The following is a 19,048-nucleotide window of genomic DNA, read 5'->3' on the forward strand; positions in this document are numbered from 1 at the left end:
CTCTCTCTCTCTCTCTCTCTCTCTCTCTCTCTCTCTCTCTCTCTCTCTCTCTCTCTCCAGACACACGGTCTTATCATATGTTGACAGAAGCGAAGCTTTGAATCAATTGATTCATTTGAAAATGATTCATTATGTTTCGAATCTCCATACGCTGGTGACTCCTGAACAGTGTAAATACAACAAAAACTCAGGCCAAACATGCATAAAACACACTTAGATTATATAAAAACACCTTTTACAAATCAATTGCAAATGTTGCGATTAATGCGATTAATCAATCATCTAATACCATTAAATATTAAGTGTCTTTATAATATGTGATATGAAAAATAAAGAGAGTTGGTGGAGATGTTTCCATTTCTTTTGTGGATAACTGTGAGTATTGGGTGTTTTCTGTTAGCTGCAACCTGCTGCAAAACAATGACACAGACATTATTTCTTTTTCCTCACAACTTTGGGAAACTCATAAATCTGCTAAAGTTACTGACATGTTTTCTATTTTCCACATGCATGTTCTTATGAAATAAATAAATTAGAGATGCACCGATACTACATTTCTCCACCGATACTGATAGCCGATTATTCAGAGTGATATCTGCTTATAGTTTGGGGGTTCTGCCTTTTATACCTTCTTTTAAATTAATGATAATTTCATTATAATTAATAATGAATCAATATATTTCTAATTATTATATTTTGAAAGAAATGCAAGTAAAAACTTTATTCTCTCCATTTCATCAACTTGTTTCAGAGTAACTGGTATCAGTTATGAACACATTACTCAAATAAATATTAACACACATTAACTAAATTCTGATAATTAAATAAAAATTTCCTATACTTTCTGAATGTTATTAATTCATATAATTACTGTTAATATTGAACATCAAACTGGTTTCTTAACATTTTCTTTATACAAAGCACAAATTCAGTGCATTTTCCTGCCCTCTTTTGATTGACAGGATATATCTGTCAATCAAACTATCGGCCTATAAAAGCACATTTTCACACTATCAGCTATCACCAGTTCTTCGTAACTTGAATACGGAAGGCAGTCTGGATATTTTACTTCATAACTTGTTAAATAGGCCTATGGATTTTTTTTTTTTTTTTTTACACAAACGCATCACTTTGCTTCAGACACTTTCTTCAGCTCATACTCGTTTGGTAACACATAGGCCTACTGCCATTATAAAGCTCGGATGCATCAGGATATTTATTAATATTTCTCCGATTGTGTTCATCAGAAAGAAGAAAGTCATATACACCTAAGATAGCTTAAGGGTGAGTAAAGCTTGGGCTAATTTTCATTTCAAAGTGAACTAATCCTTTAAAAACATCTACTCTGAGGTCATTTCAGAGGGTGTTAAAAACTTATTTTCCTTAGCTTTCCTTATGTTGTAAATTGTATGTGTTTTTGGTTGTATTTGCTTATTTTTGTTACTCCCAGCAGCACCCGGTCGAGCCGGTTCACTTATCGAACTGAATCAAACTTTAGTTGATGATTACTGATATTAAATACCATTTTATTAAAACCAGCAAAAACCTTTTTGTCGAGAGATGTAAATAAATTTCACTATGGTTTATTATACATGCAGATTATATTTTAAGTTAAGGGAATTAATGAGTTTATTCTTTCTATACATTGGACATGTAGAACATATCTGCGTTTGTGCATAAATATGTGTGTTGTAGTTACGAATCTTATCCAAGATGTAGGCTAATCAATATTGGTCAGTCATATCCGTTCATAAAGGATCCGTGATTCAGTGAAACTGTGACCACAAACTTGTGTGAAAGTGAATGAAAGGCAATAATCAGCAATATGCGTTCACACGAATGACTTGAACGTTTCAGTGATATAACATGACACTGAGTTGTAAGACAAGAAATGCATGGTGACATCAGGAATCTATGAATCGGCTTTTTGAACCGGTTCATTGAGCCGAACTGTCCGAAAAGAACCGGTTCGCGGAAATGAATCGGACTTTGCATCACTACACAGAACGTGTGTGTTGAATGATGCGCACAACATGAATAATCTAAGTTAATAGTATTTAATTATCAAACCCAAACACAGGAGAACACAACGACATAAAACAGACGAGAATGGACAGAGAATGAGGGAGAACACAAGGTATAAATACACAGGGACTAACAAGATAACGAGCAAACAAAGGAAACTGATGAGATAATTAAAGCACAGGTGAATGAAATTAATAATTAACAACACAGAGAAACTAGATCACAGGAAAACACAATGAAACAGAGCATAAGAGGTTTAGGGCCAGATTTACTAACAGCTTTCGCCAGTGCAAACCCACTTTTGGCATTAAAAAACTACTGTCAGAATTGCAGTGAAAAGGCGTGGACTGAGTTGTTTTTGCACAGACTGTATATGCATTTTTTTAGTTTCCCTCTCACACACAAAATTTATAGTCGAAGAGTATAGCACGAAACTTCTTCGGTGCCGTACGACCACCAGTTGGCAGAAATGTTTCATGACCTTCAGTGTTGTGCTTTAAATCAGCAATCTTTCATTTAATTATCTTAATAGTTACATAATAAATAATAATAACACACTGTTCTTAAAGGAAGCATCTTCCTTTACTTCCCATATATTCAATGATTTTAACTCTTTATCATCTTATTTCTTGTGGTTTTACTTGCATCATCATAATGTCATCAATCTGGAACTCATTATATTGCACATTTTTAGTTTTTCTGAAAGTGTTGGATCTTATTGACTTTATACAGTGTTTGAATAGTTTTAGCATCATTTGTAATGACACGGTTTTTGTCTGAAAATACACAAACACTTCGTTTTACTGCTGTTTATTTGATCATAACTCTCAACAAACTCATTCAACACTGAAGACATTTTTATGTAATAAAGCTTCATATGCATCATAAAACATATCAGTTATATTTTCTTATAAACTCAGATTGTATGTATATAATTATCCTCTAGATAAATATATAATGTCTAAAGATGTACATTTCTAACTAAAGTCTTGTAGGTCTAATGATGTTCAAGCATGTGTTTGCTTGTTTTGGCTGTGAATAAAGATACTGACTCAATGATTTTCTTATTGATATCTACATGTAAAAACATGCTACTTAAACTCTAAACTTGAATATTGTTTATTAATATTGAATTAATAAATACTGCATTAAAGACAGTGGCAGAAGCAGCAGCATTGCTATTTTACTGAATATTACAAATGATTATGATTGATTGAACTTTGCCACGACTGAAGATCTGTTCAACAGAACCACATCATCCATCTTCAGCTTCTCTCCTGTTTTCACAGAAATCTCATCTGAGGAGAAACAGAGAGACATTAATCCTCATTATATCATTATAATGTGTCAATCAATCAAGACCATAAACACAGATTTAGGATCAAGGGGACCAAATGTAATTTAAAAATCAGCCATTGAAAACCCCAATCTTAGAGACGACTAATCTGAATATTAAACAGGACGTGTCCCATTCAGAGTCTCTGCTGGTTACAGGCCTTTATGTAAGACCAACACAATTAAAGGAAATCCAGAAAGCTCATGATGATGATTTGATCAGTTTTAACTTTACCATGAATATGAAGTTGATGCTTTCTGATTTGTCGCTCCACTTCTCTCTGATCATTATAGTAATAGACACTCAGAAAGTATTTCCCAGCATCACTGAAGATCAGATCCTTGATGATGACGTCACATGATCCTTCTTTAAACACTCGACCATTTTCACTCTCACATTCTTCATTCTGACAAACAAGGATATCTTTTGACCAGCTGCTTAAAACAATATCAGAAATCTTTCTGTCCTCAAATTCACATGACAGGGTGACGCTGCCTCCTTTTTGTCCTGTCACAGATGCAGGGACGGATCCTGCAAGTACAGACAGCATAAAATTAATCCAATACAAAGTATCAATGCTGACTAATACATGTGTTGTTTCTCTATTCATCATAAACTATTCTTATTTTAGTCAACTGGATTAAACTTATAGTATATAGTATATATAGTATAAAGCAGTATCAAATGGGGGGGGGGTATATTGACAGATATATTGGTACTCTTCTTCACTCTCCAAGAACTGTACTCATCCAGAATGAGGAAAAGGACCCAGGAAATCCCTTTGGACCCTTCTCATCCAGGCCACATCTGTGTCTTGTTGTTGTCATTCTGTCTGTGGAGCTTCTGTCACCAAGACAAATTCCTATAAAAGCATACTTGACAATAAATCTGACTCTGAAAACTGATAACTCAGTACAAACCAAGTGGTAAACTTTGACTAAATGTTATTTTAAATACTATATTAGTGATTTTATAACGTCTAAACATGAATCAAAAAGCAAAAGAATATTACGGAGTATTATGAGCCAATAAGTGTTCCTCTGCTGCCATCTACTGGTTATTATGGTAAATTTATGTTTATATTTTCCACCAGAAATAACGCAAGGGACATTTAACTCCGTTAACCCTCGTGTTCTTTTCATTTCCGGTTTGTGGTCAATATGACTTCAAAAATGTATAGAGGGATTGTATAAAATATATAGATTTTTAATATACAAATGATATATCATTTTTTACTGCAAAATTCCTCAACTACACCATTAGCATGCATATGAAAAAAAACCCACTAATGATGATCAAGATTAAACATAAGTTGTTTCTGGATATTGATCTGGTGTTAGATGCAGAACTCTAGAGAGAAAGGGGTCATTTCCATTTCTGTCCAGCAGAGGTCCATAGAGATCCATTCATTTCTCTGGATGTGGCCAACTGCTTCTATAACAGCTGTTGTCATAAATATTATGTGAATATATACATTTAAACATTATAAAATACATTAAATCATGTTATTTTTGTTTTAAGTAAATTAAGTAAATAAAACCAACAAAAAAATCAATAAGCAGATGTGAACAGGAGTGAAGAGTGGACATACACCTGTGTGTGTGTGTGTGTGTGTGTGTGATCATGTTTGTTACACGTTGCATTTGTGCTCTAGGCTTCATTTATGTGGGGAAATTTTCAGATTTATGCTGGATGGTTTTTGTTGTTGTTGATTTTAGAATAAAAAAATAATAATAATTAAAAAAAACTTTTGCTTTTCCCATTCATTTTCAATTTTCAATATCATATTGACCCCAAACACGACGAGTGTGACTTTTTTTTTCTTACACACCTTCAGAACAACCAAATCAAGCCGAGGTTTTTGTGTGTGTGTGCATAGATAGATAGATAATGTAGAAAAAATCACAAAATTGAGATGAAGGGAAAGTCCATTGAGGTCACCCGGACCCCAAACAGCAACATTACACACACACACACACACACACACACACACACACACACACACACACACTTTGTGTTGAAGACATAGATCATTTAAATCTAAATTTAAGTCTTCACTTTATAATACAGTTTTCAGCTTTCCCAGACATTTTGTTGTATAGATATTTCATATAGGCCAATGTCTAATGTTAAATGACCGACAGTAATATCCAATGACGCAACTATTCTTTTTTTTATTAAATCTCGCCATTTTGAATTGAAAATATGCTATAATTTACTGATATTTGAAATAAATGCAAGAAAACGCTTACTCCAGGTCTCCCCTTTGAGACAATTTTCAGATTTCAGTTGGGATATTTCTAATTATTGGGCCCAAATTATTGTGCATAAAACCTGTATGTTTGTCAGAAGTTGTGAATTTTCATTCATGCATTTGTTCATTCATTCTCTGTTATTTAAGCCTCAAAAATCACTCGTTTGATGTTGAGACACAGAGATATGCAGGACTGAAAGTCAAATAAGGACACTTAGTTGAAGTAGTTTGAAATCATATTGAATTGTTCTTTAATATCGTGAGATACAGCTTAATATTTTGTGAAATGATGGGCTATGATGATAAAATAAGTTGACATATATAGCCTCCTTATAACAGGGCAACACTGGCTTCTCTTTCTGTAGCGTCCAAGTGAAAACAGTAGGCCTTGACTGATGGTCTGAACTCTGAACATGTTTAATTTGCTGTGCTTCACTTCAACTCCATTGTAACAGCTATAAACACAAACGTTATCAAACAAAACAAACTTACAATTATTATGCACTATTGCCACTTGTTGGAAAATAACTAAAAAGCAATAGCCTATAAAAATACATCTATAGCCCACTAATGCAGGATACTGACTTAATGATCTTATTGATATACATAAAAACTGCAGCTGATTAAAACATGCTACTTAAACTCTAAGCTTGAATATAGTTTATTGATATTGGATTAATAAGTACTGCATTAAAGACAGTGCAGAAGCAGCAGCATTGCTATTTTACTGAATATTACAAATGATTATGATTTTTTGAACTTTGCCACGACTGAAGATCTGTTCAACAGAACCACATCTGAACCACACTGGAGAACCTCCATCAGTGACGTACAGAAATGCTGATTAATGGGATAGAGTGTAAAATAAAGCACACAAGATTGTCATTTAGCTGATTTTTGACTCATCAGAGATGCACGTTTCGCTGCTTTCCATCCTTTTCCTCCTGTGATGACTGTAGCCAGAAAAAACACAAACACAGCCAGTCCAACACCACTGAATATCAGCTCACGCTCCGTCACCGTCACCTCATCTACAGAGACACAAAACATTCATGAACTTAAACATTTTGCAGCACACAGAAAACAGATAGATCATAAGTCAGTGATGTCATGGGTGTGTGATGGTGTAATATATTCTGAGAAATTTTCACCATCAATCCACAAATGTCAACAAAAGCAGACGGCTGTTTAATGTGACAGACACAGACACACATCACAATCACAGTTACACAGAGATAAAGTGCTTTAGTGAGTGTAAAAACAGCACAGATCTGACCACAGTAAAGTGACTGTGTTTATCGCCCTCTACTGGTGATTCCTTCAGTGCAGATTGAGCTGTTGAAGATGTTTGATCAGACACTTGACTAACAGAACAGTGTGGAGATTTCTGAGTCCAGTACAGTCCATTAATGACCACTAATAATAAGACAAGAAAGTCCATCAAACACTGAGCTTCTTCTGTTCAGCTCCACATACGGCTGAATATGATGTTTAGAGTGGCTGAAGTTGATTTTGAACAAGATCTCTGATCATTTCAGTCTGATTTCAGTCCTGAATGTGTCTGAATCTGTGATGCAGCAAGAGCTAAACTATCTAAACATCCTCTTCATATTTCACTCTATATATTATTATTAAAAAACATTTTCTGAACATAGTAAAAATATTTCATTCATACAAAAATACATGCAACAAAATTTCTTACAAAACAGATGACTGATTAAACAGACAAAAGCAACATATAAATTTCATATTTTTAAATAGAAAACTGTACAAAATATTCACATGTACATCCACACTATCTTTCAGTTTGACACAGATATTCATTCTCACTGTTCACATTATGAATACTTCAGTTTGTGTTCAGAATGATAGTGTGATCATCAGTCATTTAACGTAAGAGGTTTTAATCTCTAATCTCAAAGTCTCTAAGAGTGTGATGATCAATACTGTGATAAAATATGTTCAGATTCCAGTATTATCCAGTGATGTCACTGTGTGTCCTGCAGAGTTTGATCATGTTACACAGACCCTCGACAGAGATCTTCATAGACCTCCAGTGCTTCTGGATCTCCTGATCTCAGTCCCTCTTTCCTCCTTCTAGTGACACACTGAACATGATCTCTGAGCAGATGTTTGTGTAACACCACAGCAGTCAGAACCAGAATCACAGTCAGTCCAACTGCCACAATCCAATAACCTACAGGTGGAGGGGAAAAGTGGAAAGAGGGCACATATTTTTATTTTTAAAATGTTTTAAAAAAAAATTTAATTCAGAATATAAAAATGTTTAATTCACTAAATTCAGAATGTTGTAAATCTCTCATGCTCCTGTTTTACTCACTGTGATGTTCAGAGTCATCAGTTTTGTCTTCATCTGTGTTGTTCAGATTCCCCTTCGATTCTGTACAGAATATTGAAAGGTTCGTCATGCAGTTTATTATTAATTTGCTGATTAAATGATATTTCTGATCATCCACTGATCTTCTCTCACCTGTGACTGTGACTGTGATCAAGATTTCTCCTTCAGAGTCCAGAACTCTGTATGTTCCAGTGTCAGTGACTGTAAACCTATTAATGATCAGAGTCTCATCGCTGATGTTCAGTCGATCACTCCTGACTCCATCTCTTCTGCTCCACACCTCCTTCTGCCCTGTGCTTCTGTTGGTCCAGTGCTGCACTTTATCAGCATTGATCAACAGAACATCCATCTTCAGCTCCTCTCCTCTCTTCACAGAAATCTCATCTGAGGAGAAACAAAGACATTAATCCTCAATCATTATAATAATGGTGTCAATCAATCAAGACCATAAACTCAGATTTAGGATCAAGGGGACCAAATATAATCATTTATCATTTAGATGAAATCAGCCATTGGAAAAACTCAATCCAATCAGAATATTAAACGTGTCCCATTCAGTGTTTGTGTTGTTTTAGTCCTGCACTCAATATCAACACTATTAAAGGAAAAGAAGAAATCTCATGATGGTTTGATCAGTTTTGACTTTACCCTGAATATGAAGATGATACTCCAGGATTCGTCGCTCCACTTCTCTCTGATCATTATTATAATAGACTATCAGAATATATTTCCCAGCATCACTGAAGATCAGATCCTTGATGATGATGTCACATGATCCTTCTTTAAACACTCGACCACTACAGTTTTTCTCCTGACACACAGGGATGTTTTCTGACCGACTAATTAAACTAATGACCAAAATCTCTCTGTCCTCAAAGTCACATGACAGGGTCACGCTGCCTCCCTTTATTCCTGACACAGATATAGAGCTGGATTCTGCAAATACAGACAGTAAATATTCAATACAAAGTATCAATACTGAAAAATAAATGTGTTTCTGTCTATTTTCTTAAATCAATATGATCATAAATGTTACAGTAGAGTTATTTTAGTGTACTGGATTAAAATAATAAATAAATAAAGTCGACAAGTAGCAACAATATTAGCAGTGACACATTATAAATGATTCAGATGTTGATGACAGTATAAATCTAGAGGAGATCTGTCAGTAGTGAACATCTGAACAATTATTAATCAATGAACCAGAAGGAACTGCATAGAGATGATGGTCAGTGTGTGTTATTTATGATGGGAAATTTCCACCATGAATCCACAAATACACACCAAATCAGTTGGCTGAGCGACACAACAGAAAAATTGACCAGAATAATTCTAGCTTGAACTAAAAATCAAAAATGTTTTTATGAACATAAATTATACTGACCGCTGTGATAGACGAGACACAGCAGAAGAAGAAGATTCAACCTGATGAGAAAACAGAAGAGCTGTGATGAGACAGATGATGAAGAGTGATATTACACAACTGACTACAATACACACTACATTAAACTCGCACTTTATTTAAAGATTTTCATTCACATGTGGATCTCACATGTTAACAAAATATCCAATAAGAAACATCAAACTATAATCTTTTTGATCTTTGTTTCTCCTATCATAGAAAACATGGTGTGTGTGTGTGTGTGTGTGTGCGTGTGTGATTTATGAGGACACAAATGTGTATAATGTCATGGGTATTACACTGGTATTACGACGTAAACATGTTTTATGAGGACTTTTGTTGAGTCCTCTTATTTAAAATAGCTTTAAAAACATACTAAACAATGTTTTATTAAAAATGTAAAAGTGCAGACAGTTTCCTGTGATGGGTAGGGGTAGGGGGAGAGAATGTACAGTTTGTACAGTATAAAAACCATTATGTCTATGGAGAGTCCCTATAAGGATAATGAAGCAGACAATCATCGCCACCCAGCAGACAGAAACAGCCTTCGAAACAGTCAAGTGACTTTGCCAGTTTAAAACATGCCCTGATTTGTTTGGTGTTGTTCCTGGGAATTCCTCCCACTTCTACTTCAAGAACATTAGTTGTGCTTAAAGCGCACTGCTGCCTTTTGCCTAAATAAGTTGTTTACCTTTTCAGAGTAGGCTAATCTAATGGTAGAACATTCGAACTTGTATTAATAACCCTATTAATATAAGTTCGAGTAGTACAAGCAGACAAAACTATTGGCATAATAACACAAAAAACACTCAAGCTGGCGTTATATTTAAAAAATATGAAAAACTTACATGGTAAAATTTCTTCATGTCTTGTGTTCAGCTTCAAAACCACAAGCATCACAGAAGAGTGGACCACGAAGCGACTGATGCTGCTGTAAAGTTTAGACTACAGAACAGCTCCTCCCACAGCACACCTCTTAACATTTATGGCAAACGGTTTTAACATTTAATCCCTAACTAGTAGGCCGATCTATTTTTATGCTACTACTAATTTTTTAGATACTAGCAGTAGCTATTCCATTAGGTTCTGTTAGGCTACTGATTCATTAGTTATAGTGTTTATAGTAGCCTGTACCTTTTTAAAATATACTACTTATTCATTATAGTTCTTAATCATTAGATGGTACTCATTCACTAGATAGGCTACATATGGATACTAATATAGATATTAGTACTTAATCATTAGCTATTAGCACTTATTTCAATAGTGACTAACTAATCTATTGTTACTATCAAGCAAGTTTATTTATAGCACATTTCATACACAATGGTAATTCAAAGTGCTTTACATATAAAAGACAGTAAAATAATCATAAAATAATCTCAACAGATGCATAAAAATAACTATAAAAGATTATAAATGTATTTAAAATGTATTAAGAAATAAAAAGAATAAAAGAGAAGGATGCAGATAAGATAAAGTGTAATCAGTTCGTTCATATCGAAGTGCTTCATGTATTGAGATCCTCCATTGAGTGATTTATAAACAAGTAACAGAACTTTAAAATCAATCCTAACAGAAGTCAGTGTAAGGACTGGTGTGATATGATCATATCTTCTGCTTCTGCTCAGTGTTGTGTACGAGCTGCTGATGTCTTATGGTGTTTTTGGGAAGGTCGGTGAGGAGTCCATTACGGTCCGACAAAGTCCGACTCCAAAATCACAAGATTCCTGACTTGATTTTTAGCTGTTTGACTTCAAGAGTCAAGGAATGAATTCACCTTGAGAACTTCATCTTTGTTTCCAAATGTAATGTCTTCAGTTTTCTCTTTAACTGAAGGAAGTTTTGGCTCATCCAACAGTTAATAGTAACATATTTCAAATGTTTGCCATTGACTTCTATGAGGATCTGTCATTCAGATGAGAACTTATTCAACAGATACTAGTGCTCATTTATTAGATTCTAGTACTTACTCCAAATGTTACTAAGATTTTTTTGTTTGTTTGTTTACTAGTAAGATTTTTAAGTGAACATACAGTGGTCATTCTGACTAGTCATATCATAGGATGAGTAATAAAGCTGAGCAGCAGTTATCAGGGTTCAAGAGCTTTAAGGCCTTTAAGTACATGTGTAAAACTGTATTATGTTTTATTTAGCAAGCCTGTACCCATCGAGATCATAGATGGAAAAGACCATTTACAGCCATTAAATCACATAATATAAAATACAACCTTTTTTGTTTACATGTACGCCTCAGTCTGCCTGGAACGCTATAGCCTTCTACAAACACAGCACACATCAGATCTACACTCGAAGCGAACGATGCGCCGGCGCCACATAGGAGTTTTGTGACCGTCAAACTAATGTGTGACCAGGGCTGAAACACAACGCGACATCGCTGTCATGTGATAAAGTTTCCATGAGCTCCACTGACTATAACAGAAGCGCTGTTGATCTAGTGCTCTACCGTTACAGCTGTGGTCACTGTGTTTTATGATTGAAACTTAAATGCCTGACAGATGAGATGGCACAAGGTAACGCTGTTTTTATGCAACTTTTCAAAAATGAATATATAAGATTGTCACATTTAATGAACTGGAACAGCCTGAAACCAGTTTTCTGTCCAATATTTGCCAAATAACCCAAATTGGGTTGTTTTTAACCCAGAATTTTTTAGAATATACTCAAAATATGTTTCAGCTTTTTGAATACTAAAAACTGCTTTACAGTTTGTGAATTTATGTTTATGAGTATGGCCCTTTGAGTATTAGCATACTGAGCATACTGTACATTTAAAAGTACTAGTCCCTATTAAGTTAAGGATATCTCTGGTCTAAAAAGTTACCAAAAAAAAAAAAAAAAACTAGTTCCAATTTCTCTTAACAAGTAAAGTATAATTAAATACTAGTCACTATTGGAATAAGCACTAGTGTCTAATAAAAAGAACTAGTATCTAATGAATAAGCTGTAGTATCTTTATAAAGGTACTAATATTTAAAGAATGAACACTAGTATCTAATGGAATATATAAGGACTAGTAGCATGAGAATACATACCTGTATGTTTTAAGGATTAAATGTAAAAGTGGCTTTCCATATTGCAGGAATTGGGTCATGTAGCTGTGCCTGGACTGTGTTTGAAACAGGGAGTGGAACGTTCCTCTGTTCCTCAGATGCGGATGTGGAGAGTGTTGCTGAAATTGAAAACTGAATAAATGTTTTAGTGGATAAATCTGTCTGTTATATTGGTTAATGTCACTTTACAGAAGGTCACTAAACAGTTCATCTAATTTGTTAATTTTATAATTCTGTGGTGAGTGTTTTATCAGCCATATATGTTTGTCTAACAAAACACTTTACAATAAGGTTCATTAGTTAACATTAGTTAATGTATTAATTGACATGAACTATGCGCAATTCATTTGTTACAGTACTTGTTACTACATATTAGTTCACAGCATTGATTTTAATAATGTATTAGTAAATGTTGAAATCAATATTAAAGATTAATAAATGCTGTAAGTACAGTTCATTATTAGTTCATGTTAATTAAATTATAAAGTGTTACTGTTTTTTTTGTTTGCATGTATTTTTAGGAAACCCCTGCACTAACTAATTATATATATATATATATATATATATATATATATATATATATATAGGCCTATTACATGATCATATATCAATCAATGTAAACAGTATAAAAACCATAAAATAATTAGAGCACCATTTACTTTCATCAAAGCTGTTGAATTAGTTTGATCAGACACTTGACTAACAGAACAGTGTGTAGATTAAGTCCAGTATATATTATTAAAAAACATTTTCTGAACATAGTAAAAATATATTATTCATACAAATATACATTCCAACAAAATTTCTTACAAAAGTGGTTTAGTTTTTCACAATAGATATGACTTGCAGATTTGCAAAGATCAGTGCAGATGACCGATTAAACAATCAAAAGCAACATATAAATATCTTTTTTAAATAGAAAACTGTACAAAATATTCACATGTACATCCACACTGTCTTTCACAGACACAGATATTCATTCTCACTGTTCACACTATGAACACTTTCCCCAGTTGATGGATAAAATAAAACCAATAATTCCTAGTTTAAGGGTCAGTTGTGGCCTAATGGTTAGACAGTTGGACTTGTAACAGGAAGGTTGTGGGTTTGAGTCTCAGTACCAGCAGTAAATGTAGATGGAGTGAATGAACAGATCTCTTCATTAACCACACCTGAGGAGCAGATACAGTAACAGACAGATTCCTGAGATAAGATACCATGTTTTAATCTCTAATCTCAAAGTCTCTAAGAGTGTGATGATCAATACTGTGATAAAATATGTTCAGATTCCAGTATTATCCAGTGATGTCGCTGTGTGTCCTGTAGAGTTTGATCATGTTTCACAGGCCCTCGACAGAGATCTTCATAGACCTTCAGTGCTTCTGGATCTCCTGAACTCAATTCCTCTTTCCTCCTCCAAGCGACACACTGAACATGATCTCTGAGCAGATGTTTAGAATCAGAACCAGCAGAATCACAGTCAGTCCAACTGCCACAATTCAATAATCTACAGCTGGAAGAGAAAAGTGGGAAGAGAGCACATATTTTTATTTTTAAAATGTCTTTTTTTAATTCACTGTGTAAGAATGTTGTAAATCTCTCATGCTCCTGTTTTACTCACTGTGATGTTCAGTGTCGTCAGTTTTGTCTAACATATACAGGCAGTGGTTCCCAAACCTGTCCTGGAGGAGCCCCAGCCCTGTATGTCTCCCTATTTCTAACACAACCATTTCAGGTCTTTCTGTCTCTACTAATGAGCACATGAGTTGAATCGGGTGTGATAGATGAGGGAGACATACAAAGTGTGCAGGGCTGGGGCTCCTCCAGGACAGGTTTGGGAACCACTGGGATAAGACAATACAACATTTACTGTAGGTGTCATAAAATTTACTGCATTTCAGAAATGTTCTATTGCGTTCCTGATTTGGCTGTGAGATTCACAGATTTTGGGTGCGTAAGATGTGATGGATTCTATTGTCCACTTGGCATTTAGACTCCAAAATGGCTGCCGCGCTACTGAAGCGCCACCTAGTGGCTGTTCAGCCGGGTGCACACTAGTCTCATGTAGCCAGAGCTTCAGACTGACGGTATCAGAATCTCAGCTTTCATTGGCCAAGGCACCGCCCAAGAAGACGTTTGACTGATATGTAATGCAACCAATCCAGTTCATTTTGTTCCGCGTCAGTTTTAGGGGCGTGAAAATGAAAGTCGATGTACCAACAATAACAGACTGCCGTGCATCTAATAAATGATTCATTCAAGAACATTATGCAACAATGGAGCCGCGTACTTCACATACTTTTGAAAATCCAGCGTTTAGCTGATCCTGATAAGCGCTCGTTGTCACAGTTGTAAACATGGCGGCGTTCTTCTTCTACGAGGGTTTGGCATCACGGCATTTGTTTCCAGGCGGACCGTTAAAGAACACGACACACACGTCTCCCGGACATCCTGTAGAATTCAACCAACCAGATGACGACTTCGATACTCCTGAATTTTTTCAGATAAGTGTGCCATATGCATCAGACGTTCAGTCAACGGTCCATGGGCGTGACGTCTGAGGCTGAGACTAGGTGCAATTTATAACAGTCCTTTACGATTGTTGCTTGTCAGACTGTACGAACATGATCCTCATGTCACTGTGGGATATAGTATAATCTACGTTCGGTGACTGTGAGCTGCATTACACACGGGACTGAAATGGTGGCTAACAAAGACATCTCTAGTGTTAATTTTGATCACAGCTTGTCTTGAAAAACAAAGATAATTTGACGTTCGTCGTAGGAGAAGTCACACTGCAGGACTGTGCGCCAAATCTTCTGACACTGCCAGAATTTTGTCGGAGGAAAAATTTTATCGCAACGGTCATTAATCGGCTGTCTGTGAACATGTCAAACTAACGATCAAAGACTACAGATTTTAGGCCTAGGATTACAGGAATCTTTTAGGATTCTCAAAATTTGTCTCAGACGACTAAATCGTGGCCAAAATCACAGTGTGCACCCGGCTTTACCCAAAAAGCATCAGTTTTGCTTCTTGGGTCCTATACTCTTTGGTGTGGCTTAACAGGGAAATGAGCACCTGCTTCAATGTTCTTACGGACATTTATAAACTCAAACGTATTTATACCTTGCAAACAATATTAGTACAAAACAAAAAAGGTGATTAAATGCGTTTTAAAGCTGACCTACCAATTTCACGTAGTAGGCTTTTTGTCTTCACAACGGCTCTTCCCGCCTCTCTCGCGATGGTCCCGCCGGTCTGCCTGCGGGAGGAAGATTCTAGTTAGTGCGGCTTAAATAAGAAATGCTCACACAAATATTTATTAACTCAAACGTATTTATACTTTGCAAATAACATTTGTATAAAACAAATAAGGCAATCACATGTGTTTTAAAGTATACACACCCACCAATTTCACATTCACCGTCCTCGGACTTTCATCTTCACCACGCTGCAGGAGGAAAAGGCCAGAAAATGAATGCTTGCTCATGTATTTTTATGGAAACGTATTAACTAAAACGTAGCTTTATATCTTGCAAATAACATCAGAATAAACATATAAAGTGAAAACAGAAGAAGAAAAGTTAACCTACCATCCTCTTGTGGGCTTTCATCTTCATGATGAGTCTGTCATGCGTGAGGAGGTGTGGTTGTTTTGTCATTTAGTACTGTATTTAGATATACAGTAGGATAATATTTTCCCAGAATGCATTGAAAATCTATAGTAACATACTGTACACAGCTTATACAGTTGGAAACTGTTAAGAATACAAGCTGTGAAAACGACAAAATCTACAGTAATGTGCTGTACTCAGATTCTACAGTAGGGAACTGTTGAGAACACAGTATAATACTGTGAAAACAACAGAAATAGTTTACAGTGTCTGTTCACATTTTAAAAGTTGAATGGTGAATTCCAGTATTATCCAGTGATGTCACTGTGTGTCCTGCAGAGTTTGATCATGTTTCACAGGCCCTCGACAGAGATCTTCATAGACCTTCAGTGCTTCTGGATCTCCTGATCTCAGTCCCTCTTTCCTCCTTCTAATGACACCCTGAATATAATCTCTGAGCAGATGTTTGTGTAACACCACAGCAGTCAGAACCAGAATCACAGTCAGTCCAACTGCCACAATCCAATAACCTACAGGTGGAGGGGAAAAGTGGGAAGAGGGCACATATTTTTATTTATAATGTTTTTTTTTTTTTTTTAATTTAATTCAGAATATAAAAATGTTTAATTCACAAAATTCAGAATTGTGTGAAGCTCTCATGCTCCTGTTTTACTCACTGTGATGTTCAGAGTCATCAGTTTTGTCTTCATCTGTGTTCTTCAGATTCCCCTTCGATTCTGTACAGAATATTGAAAGGTTCGTCATGCAGTTATTATTAATTTGCTGATTAAACAGATATTTCTGATCATCCACTGATCTTCTCTCACCTGTGACTGTGACTGTGATCAAGATTTCTCCTTCAGAGTCCAGAACTCTGTATGTTCCAGTGTCAGTGACTGTAAACCTATTAATAATCAGAGTCTCATCGCTGATGTTCAGTCGATCACTCCTGACCCCGTGACCTCTCGTCCACACCTCCTTCTGCCCTGTGCTTCTGTTGGTCCAGTGCTGCACTTTATCAGCATTGATCAACAGAACATCCATCTTCAGCTCCTCTCCTCTCTTCACAGAAATCTCATCTGAGGAGAAACAAAGACATTAATCCTCAATCATTATAATAATGGTGTCAATCAATCAAGACTCAGATATAGGATCAAGGGAAACAAATATAATCATTTATCATTTAGATGAAATCAGTCATTGGAAAAACTCAATCCAATCAGAATATTAAACGTGTCCCATTCAGTGTTTGTGTTGTTTTAGTCCTGCACTCAATATCAACACTATTAAAGGAAAAGAAGAAATCTCATGATGGTTTGATCAGTTTTGACTTTACCCTGAATATGAAGATGATACTTCAGGATTTCTCGCTTCGGTTCTCTCTGATCATTATTATAATAGACTATCAGAATATATTTCCCAGCGTCACTGAAGATCAGATCCTTGATGATGACGTCACATGATCCTTCTTTAAACACTCGACCACTACAGTTTTTCTCCTGACACACAGGGATGTTTTCTGACTGACTGTTTAAACTAATGACCAAAATCTCTCTGTCCTCAAAGTCACATGACAGGGTCACGCTGCCTCCCTTTATTCCTGACACAGATATAGAGCTGGATTCTGCAAATACAGACAGTAAATATTCAATACAAAGTATCAATACTGAAAAATAAATGTGTTTCTGTCTATTTTCTTAAATCAATATGATCATAAATGTTACAGTAGAGTTATTTTAGTGAACTGGATTATAATAAATAAAGACAACAAGTAGCAACAATATTAGCAGTGACACATTATAAATGATTCAGATGTTGAAGACAGTATAAATCAGCATCAGACGTGTCAGTGCAGTTATAGTGAACTCATGAACAACATTTATTAATCAATAAACTGCAATGATATGTCAGTGTGTCTGTCATATGATGGGAAACTTCAACTATAAATTCACAAATACACACCAGATCAGTTGGCTGAGTGACACAACAGAAAAACTATTGACTAGAATAACTCTAGCTTGAACTAAAAATCAAAAATGTTTTTATGAACATAAATTATACTGACCGCTGTGATAGACGAGACACAGCAGAAGAAGAAGATTCAACCTGATGAGAAAACAGAAGAGCTGTGATGAGACAGATGATGAAGAGTGATATTACACAACTACAATACAGACAACTCTAAACGTTCACTTTCATTTTATTTAAGATTTTCATTCACATGTGGATCTCACTGATACTCAAACACAACTATTACAAAAGGTTCAAACATCTGATGCTCCAGAAGGAAACATGATGCATTAACACTCTTGAACAGGATGAAGATGTGTAAATTTTTCTTATTTTGTTTAAAGATCATAGTTTCTCCATTTTGTACTGCCCTTCAGAAGCTACAGAAGATACTCACATGTTTTCCAGAAATGTATGACACTTTCATAATTTACGACCAGACAGCAGATAGTCAAACAGAACGGTCAGAACATCATCACACCATTAAGTCCACAGAAAAATTCATACAGGTTTATCACAAGGTAACGTTACAGATGAAGAGCACGACGAACTGAAATCAATTAGACGACAGCTGAAGGCTGCTCTGCTGTATCTCAGCGTTATTTGAAGTGAATTTCACTCAATCATGGACAACTGCACAGAACATGCTAATAAAAACATAAACATAAATTATTGAGTTTTTCCTGCTGTAAATAGTTTGAGACAAACAGGAAATCCTCATGGGTTAGTGACATCATCAGCTCCTCAAAATGGTTCCCCAGATGCAGAGCTCAACGGCCCTGTCCCAAATGTCCCTAAACCCTCATGGTTTTCCTCTGAGTCCGCACTTTGTGATGTAATCCGCTTTGGCTGAATCCCAAATGGCACACTTCTATGCACTTTCAGTCTTGTGGACTTACGAGACTGTAGAGTGTCACATTCATCATTTTAGGTTTCAGAACAGTCACACAACAGTTCTGTGACTTTATTTG

The 19,048-nt window shown here is 35.5% G+C and overlaps 1 protein-coding gene across 32 annotated transcripts in view; it reads right to left on the reverse strand.

The window, feature by feature from the left end:
- Positions 1–19,048, reverse strand: part of LOC127500693 (uncharacterized) — a 114,059-nt gene that overhangs the window by 54,320 nt on the left and 40,691 nt on the right. For 4 of the 32 annotated variants that reach the window (XR_007926389.1, XR_007926388.1, XM_051872069.1 and 1 more), the window contains exons 3-5: positions 18,133–18,173; positions 17,404–17,691; positions 16,895–17,146 (exon numbers count right to left, since the gene is read on the reverse strand). Coding sequence is in view for 22 of the 32 variants with exons in the window: in XM_051872069.1 (XP_051728029.1) it covers positions 16,895–17,146; positions 17,404–17,691; positions 18,133–18,173 (581 nt within the window). In the remaining 10 variants the exon portion in view is untranslated. Of the gene's footprint in view, positions 1–42; positions 90–6,780; positions 7,819–7,956; positions 8,017–8,106; positions 8,184–8,254; positions 8,359–8,622; positions 8,911–9,358; positions 9,400–10,224; positions 11,087–12,432; positions 13,964–14,292; positions 14,902–15,641; positions 15,716–15,862; positions 15,905–16,046; positions 16,604–16,744; positions 16,805–16,894; positions 17,147–17,403; positions 17,692–18,132; positions 18,469–19,048 lie in introns of those variants that run through there. The other 28 variants (XM_051872042.1, XM_051872040.1, XR_007926382.1 and 25 more) reach the window with 27 other exon arrangements.

This window comes from Ctenopharyngodon idella, chromosome 19 (genome assembly GCF_019924925.1).
Source record: "Ctenopharyngodon idella isolate HZGC_01 chromosome 19, HZGC01, whole genome shotgun sequence".
Classification (NCBI taxonomy): domain Eukaryota; kingdom Metazoa; phylum Chordata; class Actinopteri; order Cypriniformes; family Xenocyprididae; genus Ctenopharyngodon; species Ctenopharyngodon idella.